This window comes from Fistularia commersonii, chromosome 1 (genome assembly GCF_037954325.1).
Source record: "Fistularia commersonii isolate RoL2024-O1a breed Wild chromosome 1, RoL_Fcom_v1.0, whole genome shotgun sequence".
NCBI classification, from domain to species: Eukaryota; Metazoa; Chordata; class Actinopteri; order Syngnathiformes; family Fistulariidae; genus Fistularia; species Fistularia commersonii.
In genome coordinates this window covers 23,629,962-23,642,269 of record NC_141284.1, presented here as the reverse complement: position 1 = coordinate 23,642,269, position 12,308 = coordinate 23,629,962, and the positions used below count along the sequence as shown (strand labels likewise).

Sequence of the window (12,308 nt, the reverse complement as noted above, 5' to 3'; positions counted from 1 at the left end):
ATATAGCATAAGAATTGATAAATATAGTGGATGGTATTTGTTCCGCATTGGTATTCGGCATCTACAATTACCGTCACAATTAAAAAATGTATTTTGCCTCCAAGACACCGTTTCTTAATTAGCTTGGAAAATCAGTGCTGCGATTTCTTGACGCTCATATGCTGTTGTTTTATTATCAATAAGTTGATATAGTTATCAGCCATGTTGACTGATATTGTGATATTACTCAGGGCACATGTTAATACGCACAGATGTGTGTGTCCTCTGATTTGAGGTACAAGTTATGAAAAAACTATTTGGTGGGACACAGCTCAGGTAAAAACTCAACAGTGGATCAACACTGTGGCTCCGCTCTGATTATATCAGATGTTGTTGTAGGTCTCTCGAACTGACATATGGAACTAATGTTTACAGCTTTGTTAAACAGCTTCTAGTTCAACAAAGCACTGAACATTGAATACTTTTCCGTTGCTGCACGACAGTCAGCGACCGTAGCCTAGAGAGACCATGATTAATTGTGTATGCAGGAATGAAAAGAATTCACCTACCCTCCTTGTTGCTAGGCACTAACAGAAAGGTGGAGGATGTCTCTTTACACCTTGTCTTATGTGCCTCATTAGGGTGAGCTGGTTTCGGATCATGACGTCGTTGATTTCATAATGAACCAGCCCAATGTTGTTCCTCGCATCAACCCCAGAGTGCTGTCCACCAGTAGAACATACCTGGACCTGTCCAATACAAGTGAGTTCATACTAGAGATGTAAAGAAAAGCTGTTTTTCATAAAGGTCATATTGCTCGTGCTATCTTCCTCTGGTACGTAGAATTCAAACAAATGAAGGCTGTCCCATACATCATGAAGACTAGGTTCATATCACCTCCATTAAAATGCTCTTGAAAGGCCAACTTTCAGACATGGCGTCACCGAGGTGACAATTAAATATGCCTCACAGAGTAATTTCTGTCTACATTTCTTATTTCATAAACAGTCCAGTTATTTTCCGGAAGGAAAAAGAACAGTGAGCAAATTACTTAAGAATGTTTTTGAAACTATCTCAAAATGAGTCAGTATCGTTTTTTTAAAGGCCCCCATTATATGAATTATACACACGTAATACAACTCTCCTCTTTATTCACTTCTGCAGACAACCACTTTATAGATGATTACGCTCGCTTCTCGACACTGAACACCAAGGAGAAGAGCACCGCTGTGGCCAACAGCATGAACTACATGACTAAGAAAGGTGTGTGAGGACAAATGTCTGGTAAAACGGTTTTCCAGTCTAGTGAAGATAATTATTCTCCTCATGTATTCTCCTCTCTGCCCCCCCCCGCTCTGTCCTCTTATCCTCGTCTTCTGATTATTCATGTGTTTTTAAAATGTCCCTGCATCAGGGATGACCACCACCAACAGGCATGGTAATCACCCTTTTCCTCAACATAATTTCCCTTCTTTCTCCTCCTCACCTGCTCTTTTTTTTTTTCTCCAGTGCCCATGTGTTCACATCCACCTGCACCCATCCATCAGAACTACATTTCTCAGTTCCCACAAATGACAAGCTACTCGTGTGATTATGTACTTTGGTCAAACTAAAATCTGGTTAACTAAACTGCTAAATCAACTTGAATGTTTATTTTCCCTGTTTCTGAAGAAGAGCATGGCAATTTATTCACTGTTTGTTGTAGCTGCATGGAGAATGACATGCTTAAGTTTCATTTCGGTGTTTAGAAATGACTAATCTTGAAAGGCTCTTACCAAAAAAGTCTGTTTCGACCAGAGAGTTGTCCATTTTTCATGATATTCTATTTTGATTTTTCCACATAACTTCTACTGAAGCTAATGTGGCCTGTCTTCTCTGCCTCCTAAGTCTGCGGGTGTAGCATCACCTCGCCGCCCTTTTCTGACAGCCCGCCTCTCCTCTGTGGTTATTAGATGATGGCTTCATCCGTCCTGTGACCTTCTGGGTGGTTGGAGACTTTGACAAGCCCTCAGGACGGAAGCTCCTTTATGATGCCATCAGGCACATGGTATAAAAACTATGTACTGTAGTTGAGTTTTGAAAAAAATCTGCATCCTTCTTTGTCAAAATTTTGCTTTATAAAAATATGATTATGTTTATTCAAAGCCTTATTGGTTGCTTTGACGGAGATACTGGTGTTGGGGGTACAACATCTCGATACATCACACTAAAATCCCCCCCCCATTAATCAATACGTTTACACTTAAAGGACCAAAGTGATCGTTCATAATGTCACTGTGTATGATGTCAAGAACTGATTTATTCAAAATAAAACCAAAGTTAATTCTCCATTTAATATCAATATATGAGGTTTCCAAATGTATTTATCAAGACTTTTCCATTAGTTTCTCCCACCTTTTACAGCATCACCATATAAACTGACATCAGTAAATCTATTTTTGCTCTTATTTCAACAAAATTTACTTGTAGTTTATCAAATGTATTATAACGCCAATACCTACAGGCAAGGCACCGTGGTAGTTTAATTCAGCTCAAGCCAATAACAACTCCTCTTCCCTCCCTGTGACAGAAAACCAGCAACAACGTGCGACTGGGCATGATCAGCAACCCATCGGCTTCACCATCCTCAGAGACGAGCCGCGTGACGCGGGCGATCTGGGCCGCCATGCAGACCCAATCTTCCAACAACGCCAAGAACTTCATCACCAAGATGGCCAAAGAAGAGACCGTTGCTGCTCTGGAGAAGGGAGTTGACATTGCAGAGTTTGCTGTAGGGGTGAGTCAGGATGAAGTCCTCAAAATGTTGGCGGTCTAGCTGCAAAATTTGTCTCTTTATCAAATTTTTGGACAAAATTTCACAAGAAAATGTCTTGACATACATGTAAGTGGTGATGTTTACATGATATGTAGTTGTCTTTTTTTTTCCTTCTTCTTCTTCATCAAACTCTTATTGGGAGTCCATTTTTCCCACAGGGTATGGATGTGTCCTTATTCAAAAGCGCATATGAGAGTTCCAAATTTGACTTCCTGCTCTCCCACGTTGCCTACGCCCGAGATGTGCTCAAACTAAAGAAAGGAGAGAGAGCCGTCATCAGCAACGGAAGAGTGAGTTACAACTTTTCTTATTAGATACAGAATTTCTTATAATGAGGGCACAATGTAGACAACATAGTTCGACTTTACGGTGTCACCGAAATCAAATACCTCTGTGTGGTGTTTAAAGATCATTGGTCCACTGGAGGACGGGGAAGTGTTTAATCAGGATGACTTCCTCCTTCTGGAGAGCATCATCCTGAAAACATCTGGAGAGAGAATCAAGAGCAAAGTCCAGGAGTTTGGAATAGAGGAAGACAGGTAACTTACATCTCGGGATAAATCTTGCGTTTGTGTCTCTGACGTTGAAGTTAATGGAGGATTTGTGCCAGGGCCAGCGACCTTGTGATGAAGGTGGACGCTCTGCTGTCGTCTCAGCCCAAAGGAGAGGCTCGGGTGGAATACGGCTTCGCCGATGACCGCCACAGGTAAAGTTTTTAAAAGCTGCCCACAGGCTGACCTTTTTTATTTGTTAGGTATCCTATGTTGGTGGCCTCACCGTTGGCGACCTAGGCAATTTTGTCATTCAAAAAAGTGAGATTAAGAACACCCTTCAAAGATGCTCTTAGAATATAATGAGAACTAAGTCTTCTGCAAAACCATTGATATCAAATGCACTATTTGCTTTTGTCGTGCAGCGCTGTGAAGGTCCGGCCAAAGGAAGGAGACGTCTACTTCGATGTCATCGCCGTGGTGGATCCTGTGACCCGGGATGCTCAGAAACTGGCTCCTTTCCTGTTGGTAGGTTGATTGTTATCTCTGGTTTGACACCATGATCTCTCTCTCTCTCTCTCTCTCTCTTTCTCTCTCTCTCTCTGTCTCTCCACGCTCACTCCCTCCCTCTCTCCGGCTCTTTCATTGATCTCTCCATCTGATCACTAAGACCTTGTCAACATCTTTCTTGTCCTCTCCATCGTCTCCCCTCGCAACAATCAGGTTCTGAAGCAGCTGGTGAACGTCAATCTACGGGTCTTCATGAACTGCCAGTCCAAACTGTCAGAAATGCCCCTGAAGAGGTGAGAATTTTCTCCCCAGAATTAGTCCATCCATCCAAAACAAGAGCATTAGCATGATTTTTCTTTGGCGTAAATCACACGGTTCTTGAGCTCATGTTGTTCATGGGGTATCTGAATAACACGATGCGTGTGGAATCGTTATCACTCGGTATGATTGAGAAGCTGCTCGCTTGATTTAATGCAAATGTTTTAAAGATCTTGTTAAAACCAAAATTACAAAGATAAATTCAAGTCCTTTGATTGAAATGAACCTTTATATCGCTGACAGTAAACCAATCAAGGAGGGAAAGATGTTTTATTTGCACACTTAACAGAAGGAATCCTTAACATTGGGTAATTTGAAAATATTACTCTTGGCAACAGATTAAAAGTATAAAAATGGAAAAGTTGAGAATAACTTGCAATTTTCCTGTGCCCTTATTTTAATGCATTGAGATTATCTAAACAAAAGAAAGAATTCCTTTGTGGGCTGAGGACGAAGAAAAAGTGGCTATCATCGGAATACGAGCTTACTAAACACCGTAGCTTTTCACTGAATGGAGACGCAACAGTTTAAGTCTCAGCCCTAAATGGAGATAAAATCTATATTTTTCATTCCTCGTCAGGGCACAGAATGACCACGGTTCTTTAGAGCGAAGCCTGTGTGTTCATGGTTGTTCAACTGTAGATTCTCATGTCCTCTGTCCAGTTTCTACCGGTATGTGCTGGAGCCAGAGGTGACCTTCCAGGCAGACGGTGGTTTCTCTCCGGGCCCGATGGCCCAGTTCCTGGACATGCCCCAGTCTCCCCTCTTCACCCTGAATCTCAACACTCCAGAGAGCTGGATGGTGGAGTCTGTGCGAACCCGCTACGACCTGGACAACATCTATCTGGAAGAGGTATGGTTTGGGCGCTGCGATCCAACTCTCCTCATGTATCATCTTCGACATCAACTTCACCATGGCATTGGCTAGAAATGTTCACTAAAATTATTATTATCATTATTATTATTATTATTATTATTTTATCTAGATCGTCTCTTGTTTTTTTTTTCTCTTCTTGCTGTTTTAGTTTTGCATCTCCTGATTGTTTCTTATGAACAGGGAGAAATGCGGGGGATTTGGGCTGAAAAACGGGTGTCAAACTATCCCCAGACCTGCAGAGGGTGGACGTTGAGCCTGTCCATGCGTTTCATCTGTTTCGTTCAGATCTTTTTCGTTTGAAAATTCTTTAATGGGTTGTCTGTGTGTGTATTCATTCTTTTTGTCTCCTGCCACTCGCCATATTTCATTTGTTGTCACTGTGGTTTTAAAGCTTCCTGGCTTCGCGTTTCTGAAGGAACTGTTGTATGTGCCTCCCGTGGCTGCAGGTGGAGAATATTGTAGCAGCTCAGTATGAGTTGGAGCACCTGTTGCTGGAAGGCCATTGTTTTGATGTCAGCTCAGGTCAGCCTCCCCGCGGCCTGCAGTTCACCCTGGGAACGGCCTCTGACCCAGTTATTGTGGATACTATCGTGATGGCAAACCTGGTGGGTTCCCGCATCAAGTCACTTTTTTTTTTTTTATCCAGCCAGTTCCCACACACTGAAAATCTGCCATGCTCCGCCTCGCAGGGTTACTTCCAGCTAAAGGCAAACCCCGGAGCTTGGATCCTGAAGCTCCGAAAAGGGCGCTCTGACGAAATTTACAAGATTTACAGGTGGGAAGAGTAACTGAAAACGGCTGAATTTTGTGGACACGGTGAAATGTCCAGACTTTTGATTCGTTTCCAATTCTCTTGGCCGCCGTGTTGCAGCCACGATGGCACGGACTCCCCCGCAGACTCTGACGACATCGTAGTCATACTGAATAACTTCAAGAGCAGGATCATTAAAGTCAAGGTCAGTTCAGTGGCGCGAAACGGACGGCTGTCAGACATAATTGCAGAAAATCCCTTGCAGGAACGCCATGCGTCCGTCAGCGCGGCTGGTTGACGTCTCTGCAAAATGAAATTCAAATCTAAAACGGTCCGGTTTTTCCGGTCCCTCCAGCCTGTTGTCATTCTCATACATTTTAATGAATCGAAGAGACTCCAGCCGGAGATGCTTTTTTTTTTTTTTTTTTTTTTTTTGAGTTCGGCAGAACATTTACATTATGAAGTGTATTCATTTGCTTGAGATGCTCTCGGGAAATGAGAAATTTCCATGTCGCGAATGTGCCACGCTCAGTAGAAGTTGGAAACAAATGAAACCGCTCTCACTCTGCTTCCGCCACTCTTGCTCAGTCCTCAACTATTCGACTCCTTTTAACATGCAAATAATGTGGTTTTGCGTTTTGGCAGAAGCAAGTAAGAATATACATGAATAACATGAGTGAACGAGTAAATAAAGGAATACAAAAAAAAAAAAGACAAATAAAAAGAAGGAACAAACGATGTTTGTGTTAAGGTAAGCTAACATGATGAAATTTATTATGAAAATACAACAAATATCTAACTTTTTTCTTTTTTAAAGAGTGAAAAATTCCATTTGATCAGCTTCAACATCGGTGAAGGTTTGATGTAAAAAAAATTATTAAATACATTCAAAAAAAGAAAGGGTCCATTTCATCTAAAATTCGAGATATTAAACCATAAAAATCATTTTTGATAAGGACCTAAAGATCAACAAGATACTATCTAAAGATTGTTGAGAAGAAATGTAAAAATCAAACTAAAGTTAGATAACATATGTTTGGCATAAGCAAAGTTGTAGCGGAAAATGATCAGGAAAGTTTTGAGGACTCTGGAATATTTTAGAACAATTTTCTTATCATTTAGATAATGTTTAAAAGGTCAGATCAGTGATAGCATGTCACAGGTTAATTAAAAATATAGAATTAATATGCTCCCCTCAGCGTCGACGTCACTCCGCAAAACTTAATTGGGTCTCTTTAAATTTTTTAACAAGTTACTGTATATCCAGCTGGTGACAAACTAAGTTGATCGTTATTGCGTTTTTGACATTTTATATTTCTCAGCCGATACATTTATTGATAAACAAATCTTCCAAATATTATGATTTTTTTTTTCTCTCTCTCATATCACCCAGCCTTGTGTGTAATCTCACCTGAAATTGGCTTCAAACTGTTAATAACTGAACAGCTGAGGATGTTAATTTGTGCAAATTACTCATTTAATGTGTCGGGGCTGCAGTCTGTTCTCTATCTTGGATCAGCTAATCATGGAAATTGAGACGGTCCGGGAGTCTTAAAAAGGTCACCCCACATATTTAAAAGTCAAATTGAATTTAATAGTCATGAGGAGGAAAACACTCCCGCCACCCTTTGCTGGCGGTTTATTTTAATCACCTGCTTTTCAATCGTCCATCAATCAGGTCCAGAAGAAACCGGATAAGTTCAGTGAAGAGCTGCTGAGTGACGGGACGGAGGAGAACGACACCGGTTTCTGGAAATCTCTAACCCGGTACGAATTTGATTCCAACCTGCCGCACGGCGGCGTCTCTCTTTTTAACTAATCAGAACAGAACAAAACCCTTTCTTTAAGTAGTACACAAATAAATTAACATTTTTTTCCACTTGTTTTTCGGGGGGGGGGGGGGTTCCTCAGAGGATTTACAGGCGGAGGGAAGACAGAAGAGACTAAGCAGGAGAAGGACGATGTGATAAACATCTTCTCCGTAGCCTCGGGGCACCTGTATGAGCGATTCCTGAGGTGAGTCATGTGACCGGTACCACCCAAGACATGCACTTGATCGATCCCACTCAATATATTCATCAATCGGAGGGAAATCTTTACTTGTTAATGAGCTCATTGGTAGAGGATTCATTTGGAAAGGAGAAGAGAAGATGAATCTCAGCTCACCCACAGGGGCTTCTCAGGACCCTTCAGGCTCCATTAGGCTCAGAAAAGTGGAATTTTCGTGTCCCAGAACCCCCCCCCCCCCCCCCCCCCCCGAAATGCCAGCTGTAAATCTTCCCCTGTGCGAGGATTTAATTTTTTTTTTTTTTTTTTTTTTTCCCGTCTTTTATGCACCTCTGTGGTCCTGTTCTTCTGCCTCTCTCAGGATTATGATGCTGTCAGTTCTGAAGAACACAAGAACTCCTGTCAAGTTCTGGTTCCTCAAAAACTACCTGTCACCAACCTTCAAGGTGAGATTGTCTCCTCCACCGTTGCGTTTCACGCCGTTAATCACGTCCAGCACAGACGTAGAGAGAGCGCCTTTAAAACCACCAAGAAACTCAAGCCAGGAGGACTTTCAGAGTGTAAATGTGCAGACTCCATTAACCCTACCGTTTCAGAATTTTTTTAGTGTCTCGCTGAATGCTTTTTAAACACCGAAATTTAATTTGTTTTCCCCCGTGGAGCTGGATGTTGGTCTAGGATTTAAAAAGCCTGATGTTGATAAGAATATTGAAGGGATCTCGACATGTGTGTTCCATTTCCAACGTCACTCACTTGCTATCCCGCCCTGTGCGTTGGATCTCAGGAGTTCATCCCTCACATGGCGGAGAAGTACGGGTTCCAGTACGAGTTGGTCCAGTACAAGTGGCCCCGCTGGCTGCACCAGCAGACCGAGAAGCAGAGGATCATCTGGGGCTACAAGATCCTCTTCCTGGACGTGCTCTTTCCTCTCGCGGTCGACAAGATCTTGTTTGTGGATGCTGACCAGGTGATCATTTGCACACAGGCTCGGCTCGCGTCCTCCATAGCGAAGGAGGCGTGTTTCAGGAGGGCGTTCAGCCCTCCGATCCACCCTTCCAGTGTTTCTGTAAACGTCATGATTATTGGTAAAGAAAAGAACGGCGGTTACTCCTCAAGTCCTCCGCCAGTAAACTGCTTGTTTTCTCCAGCTCCCTGGTTAGCTCCGGTCCCTGAGTGCAGGATCAGCAGGGTGACAATGAATGGATAGAAAAAATGAATGAATTTTTTTAGGTATCAATTTTTACCGATTTTAGTTTTAGACATATTTTTGCCTGTACTTTTTTAACATTACAGTCTCAGTATCTGTCACACAGCAGCCATCACCTCTCAGTGCAGATCACACACACACACTCACACACGCACATCCGACTTCCTTCCTGTTTCCTGACCAGCACTCTATTCCATCTTTGACTTCACGTATGCAGGTTATTGTCAATCAGTGTGTTGTCTCTCCTCCTCCAGATTGTGCGCACGGACCTGAAGGAGCTGCGAGACTTCGACCTGGAAGGAGCGCCTTACGGATACACGCCGTTCTGCGAGAGCCGGAGGGAGATGGACGGCTACCGCTTCTGGAAGTCAGGCTACTGGGCAAGCCACCTCGCCGGGCGAAAGTACCACATCAGGTAACACACACTGAGGCACTGACTAAGCAGCACAGCCTCCTGTGGGCAGACGGTGTCCCCTCGCCACCGAGCACGTTCGCACGGACACACTGCAGCGCCCATCCAATTCGTTTTTCATGCTTTGTGTATCTGATCACCGCCGTCTGTCCTCTTCAGCGCCCTCTATGTGGTCGACCTGAAGAAGTTCAGGAAAATAGCGGCCGGGGATCGACTGAGAGGACAGTACCAAGGGCTCAGCCAGGACCCCAACAGCCTTTCGAACCTGGACCAGGTCCGTCCTTCCGCCTCTCGCCACGGCTACGTGCGCCTTTTTAACTAGTAAAGCATCTAAGACGATGTTTCAGATCTCTATTGTGGATTACCTGGAATATCAGGAAGAAATGACATAGCACTCAGCTGAGTCATCCTTTAGCGGGACGAGAAACGACCTGAAGATCTAAATGAAATCACCAAACAAATAGCATGAGAACACTCTTCCTTATGTTGCCTGGAAAAGTCATTTGTAAGCGGAGTTTCTCCTTAACATTCCATATTTGAGCTGATACCGCAGGCTGTATATGAACACCCTCACCTTTCCGCTCTTCCTGGTCTTATTTTTACACGTGTGAAAATGTTCAGTGCTGTAAAAAAAGACATCAACGCAAAGTCACGCGCAATCAAACATATGCAAACATATGCAAACATATCACCCTCAGTTGGCTTCACCTCCGCAAGTGTTTGAAGTCTGTTTCCACAAAAAAGGGCTTATTGTTGCCCTCGATAGATTATTGATTATTTGACTATAAGCCAATAACCATTATATCAACGAGCCGTCCGTTTTTTCCTGGTTTGGAGCCTGAACCTCTGCCACTCCGTGCTGTCTGGAAAAAAAAGATTGTGGGGGAAGTGAGAATGGAGTGATCAAAGAGATGCGGTTTCTCCTGGAGCCTCGCCGGTCGGGGTCACGATCCCGAAGCCGTCGGATCACCGCCTGAGTCACACCAGTCCGCCGCTGGTTCCTCTAATCCCGCCTGCGAGAGATGAAAGTGCGTGCCGCTGTCTCTGTTTCCTGTTTTGACAGCGAGCCTGTGATCCTGGAGATATTTCTGAAGGTGCTAGAAAGCCACGTGTTTTACAATTGATTGATTCAGCGTGACGGTACAAACATCGGTCTGAGCGCAAGCTAACGCTGAGATTACAAGACTGCAGCAGCCAGTAAATGTTTTACTAAAACTTGTTTTTTCTCATTTTTAATTGTTTTTTTTTTTTTCTAGGATCTGCCAAACAACATGATCCACCAAGTGCCGATCAAGTCTTTGCCTCAAGAGTGGTTGTGGTGCGAAACCTGGTGTGACGACAGCTCCAAAAGGAACGCCAAGACGATAGACCTGGTAATAACCCTTTGTGTGTCTGTGTGTGTGTGTGTGTGTGTGTCAGGTTTGTGCAGTGTTGCGCTGCTCGGATACTTGAAACCCGGCCCAGTGCACTGAGTTTTCACACCGGGGAGCCTCTCCCTCTCTGCTGCCGTGCAGACATCAGAGCTGCGGTCGGCGACTCGCTCGCTCAGCCGGCAGAGAGGGAGACTCAGCCGCCGCTGACGCGAGGGCGCTGCTCATTAGAAAGCGCTTGTGCCGCGTCTTGTCTTCCTCTCCGCTTGATCAAGCGTAGACGTGAGCAGACGCCTTGGATATCCAGGTGACTTTGCGGTTATGGAAACCGCAGGGCGGCCGCTTTCAACCGACTTCCAATTATTAGCACATCTTGTGCGAGTTCAGTCCCTGTTTCCACCTCCTGTTTTCTGTTTTGCAGCAGTTAAATATTCCGGATAAAAACTTCTTTAATTGGGAAATTTGGTTTATCACAATGTTGCGCTGCATGCTAATGCGTTGAGTAATGTCAACGTTTGTATTTTTTAAAGGCCAGATTATTGTTTTCGAGCCCAAAAAAGCAGATTCACAGGTTTTACTATCAAGTGTCTGGACGCGGGAGCAACAAGGAACTCAGTGTCAGTGAGGACATGAACTTGGGAGACGAAAGAAAGGAAAGCATTGTTGTACATGTGAACGGCCACGAGAGGGCAGACAGGTCTACTCTGCGGAGTGATTTCCACATATTTTAAGTAGAAGTCTTTTTTCCCTTGGATTTCTAGATAAACTCGGCTTCAATGCTAAGTCTCTGAGGGACTTTTTTTTTTTTTTTTCGCTGGAATAGCAAATGTACTTAGAGGTAAGATACACAAAACCGATGAAGATGTTTTCCTAAAAAAAAAAAAAAAAAACCTTGGGGAGATCCAGCACTGTCAGATAAACCCGCATTCGCTCCCCCGTCATCCCGAGCGTCACCGAGATGGAAAATATCTCGACCGGTTGAATCCAATCTCGGCCGATCTTAGATCACAGATTCAAACATGGACAACATTAATAGGCAGTAAAAAATGGCTCCTATCTGGAAAATGATGGTGCCGCCAGAGGAACCCAGCGTTGATTCCCAGGAGCGAGACTGTCCTGTTTTCCCCGCTCGTTCACGTCCTACATGATCATCTTCCTCTCGCCGCAGTGTAACAACCCCATGACCAAGGAGCCCAAACTGCAGGCGGCGGTGAGAATCGTGGCCGAGTGGACCGACTACGACCAGGAGATCAAGCGACTGCAGACCAAAGTCCAGGACGTGGTGACACAAAACCATACGGGGGAGGAGAGAGACACAGGTATGGCACCCCCATCTCCCCCAAACCCAGTGTTTTCTGGAGGTTCAAAGATAGTTTGATGACTCTTTAATTCCTCGGCTTATTAAACACGTATCAGCGCAAGAATTTTAAAAGGAAGATACATGAAATTCTCTTTCCTTAAATGTACTTAGACCGTCTGCTTCGCACAAATGAAAAAAGATTTCAAATTAAAAAAAAAAAAAATCTTATTGACTTTCTATTGTCACCGTCGCCATGGCTACCAATGAGTTC

At 43.8% G+C, this 12,308-nt stretch overlaps 1 protein-coding gene across 2 annotated transcripts in view; it reads left to right on the top strand.

Annotated features, from left to right (window-relative positions):
* Positions 1-12,308, top strand: part of uggt1 (UDP-glucose glycoprotein glucosyltransferase 1) — a 31,244-nt gene that overhangs the window by 15,563 nt on the left and 3,373 nt on the right. For both annotated transcript variants that reach the window (XM_086155696.1, XM_086155704.1), the window contains exons 19-39: positions 621-741; positions 1,144-1,242; positions 1,932-2,026; positions 2,549-2,755; positions 2,953-3,084; positions 3,203-3,333; positions 3,405-3,500; positions 3,711-3,813; positions 4,009-4,088; positions 4,777-4,966; positions 5,437-5,595; positions 5,680-5,765; positions 5,862-5,946; positions 7,420-7,508; positions 7,653-7,757; positions 8,110-8,194; positions 8,533-8,715; positions 9,210-9,370; positions 9,527-9,641; positions 10,624-10,740; positions 11,906-12,056. In XM_086155696.1, coding sequence (XP_086011822.1) covers positions 621-741; positions 1,144-1,242; positions 1,932-2,026; positions 2,549-2,755; positions 2,953-3,084; positions 3,203-3,333; positions 3,405-3,500; positions 3,711-3,813; positions 4,009-4,088; positions 4,777-4,966; positions 5,437-5,595; positions 5,680-5,765; positions 5,862-5,946; positions 7,420-7,508; positions 7,653-7,757; positions 8,110-8,194; positions 8,533-8,715; positions 9,210-9,370; positions 9,527-9,641; positions 10,624-10,740; positions 11,906-12,056 — 2,590 coding nt within the window. The remainder of the gene's footprint in view (positions 1-620; positions 742-1,143; positions 1,243-1,931; positions 2,027-2,548; positions 2,756-2,952; positions 3,085-3,202; positions 3,334-3,404; positions 3,501-3,710; positions 3,814-4,008; positions 4,089-4,776; positions 4,967-5,436; positions 5,596-5,679; positions 5,766-5,861; positions 5,947-7,419; positions 7,509-7,652; positions 7,758-8,109; positions 8,195-8,532; positions 8,716-9,209; positions 9,371-9,526; positions 9,642-10,623; positions 10,741-11,905; positions 12,057-12,308) is intronic.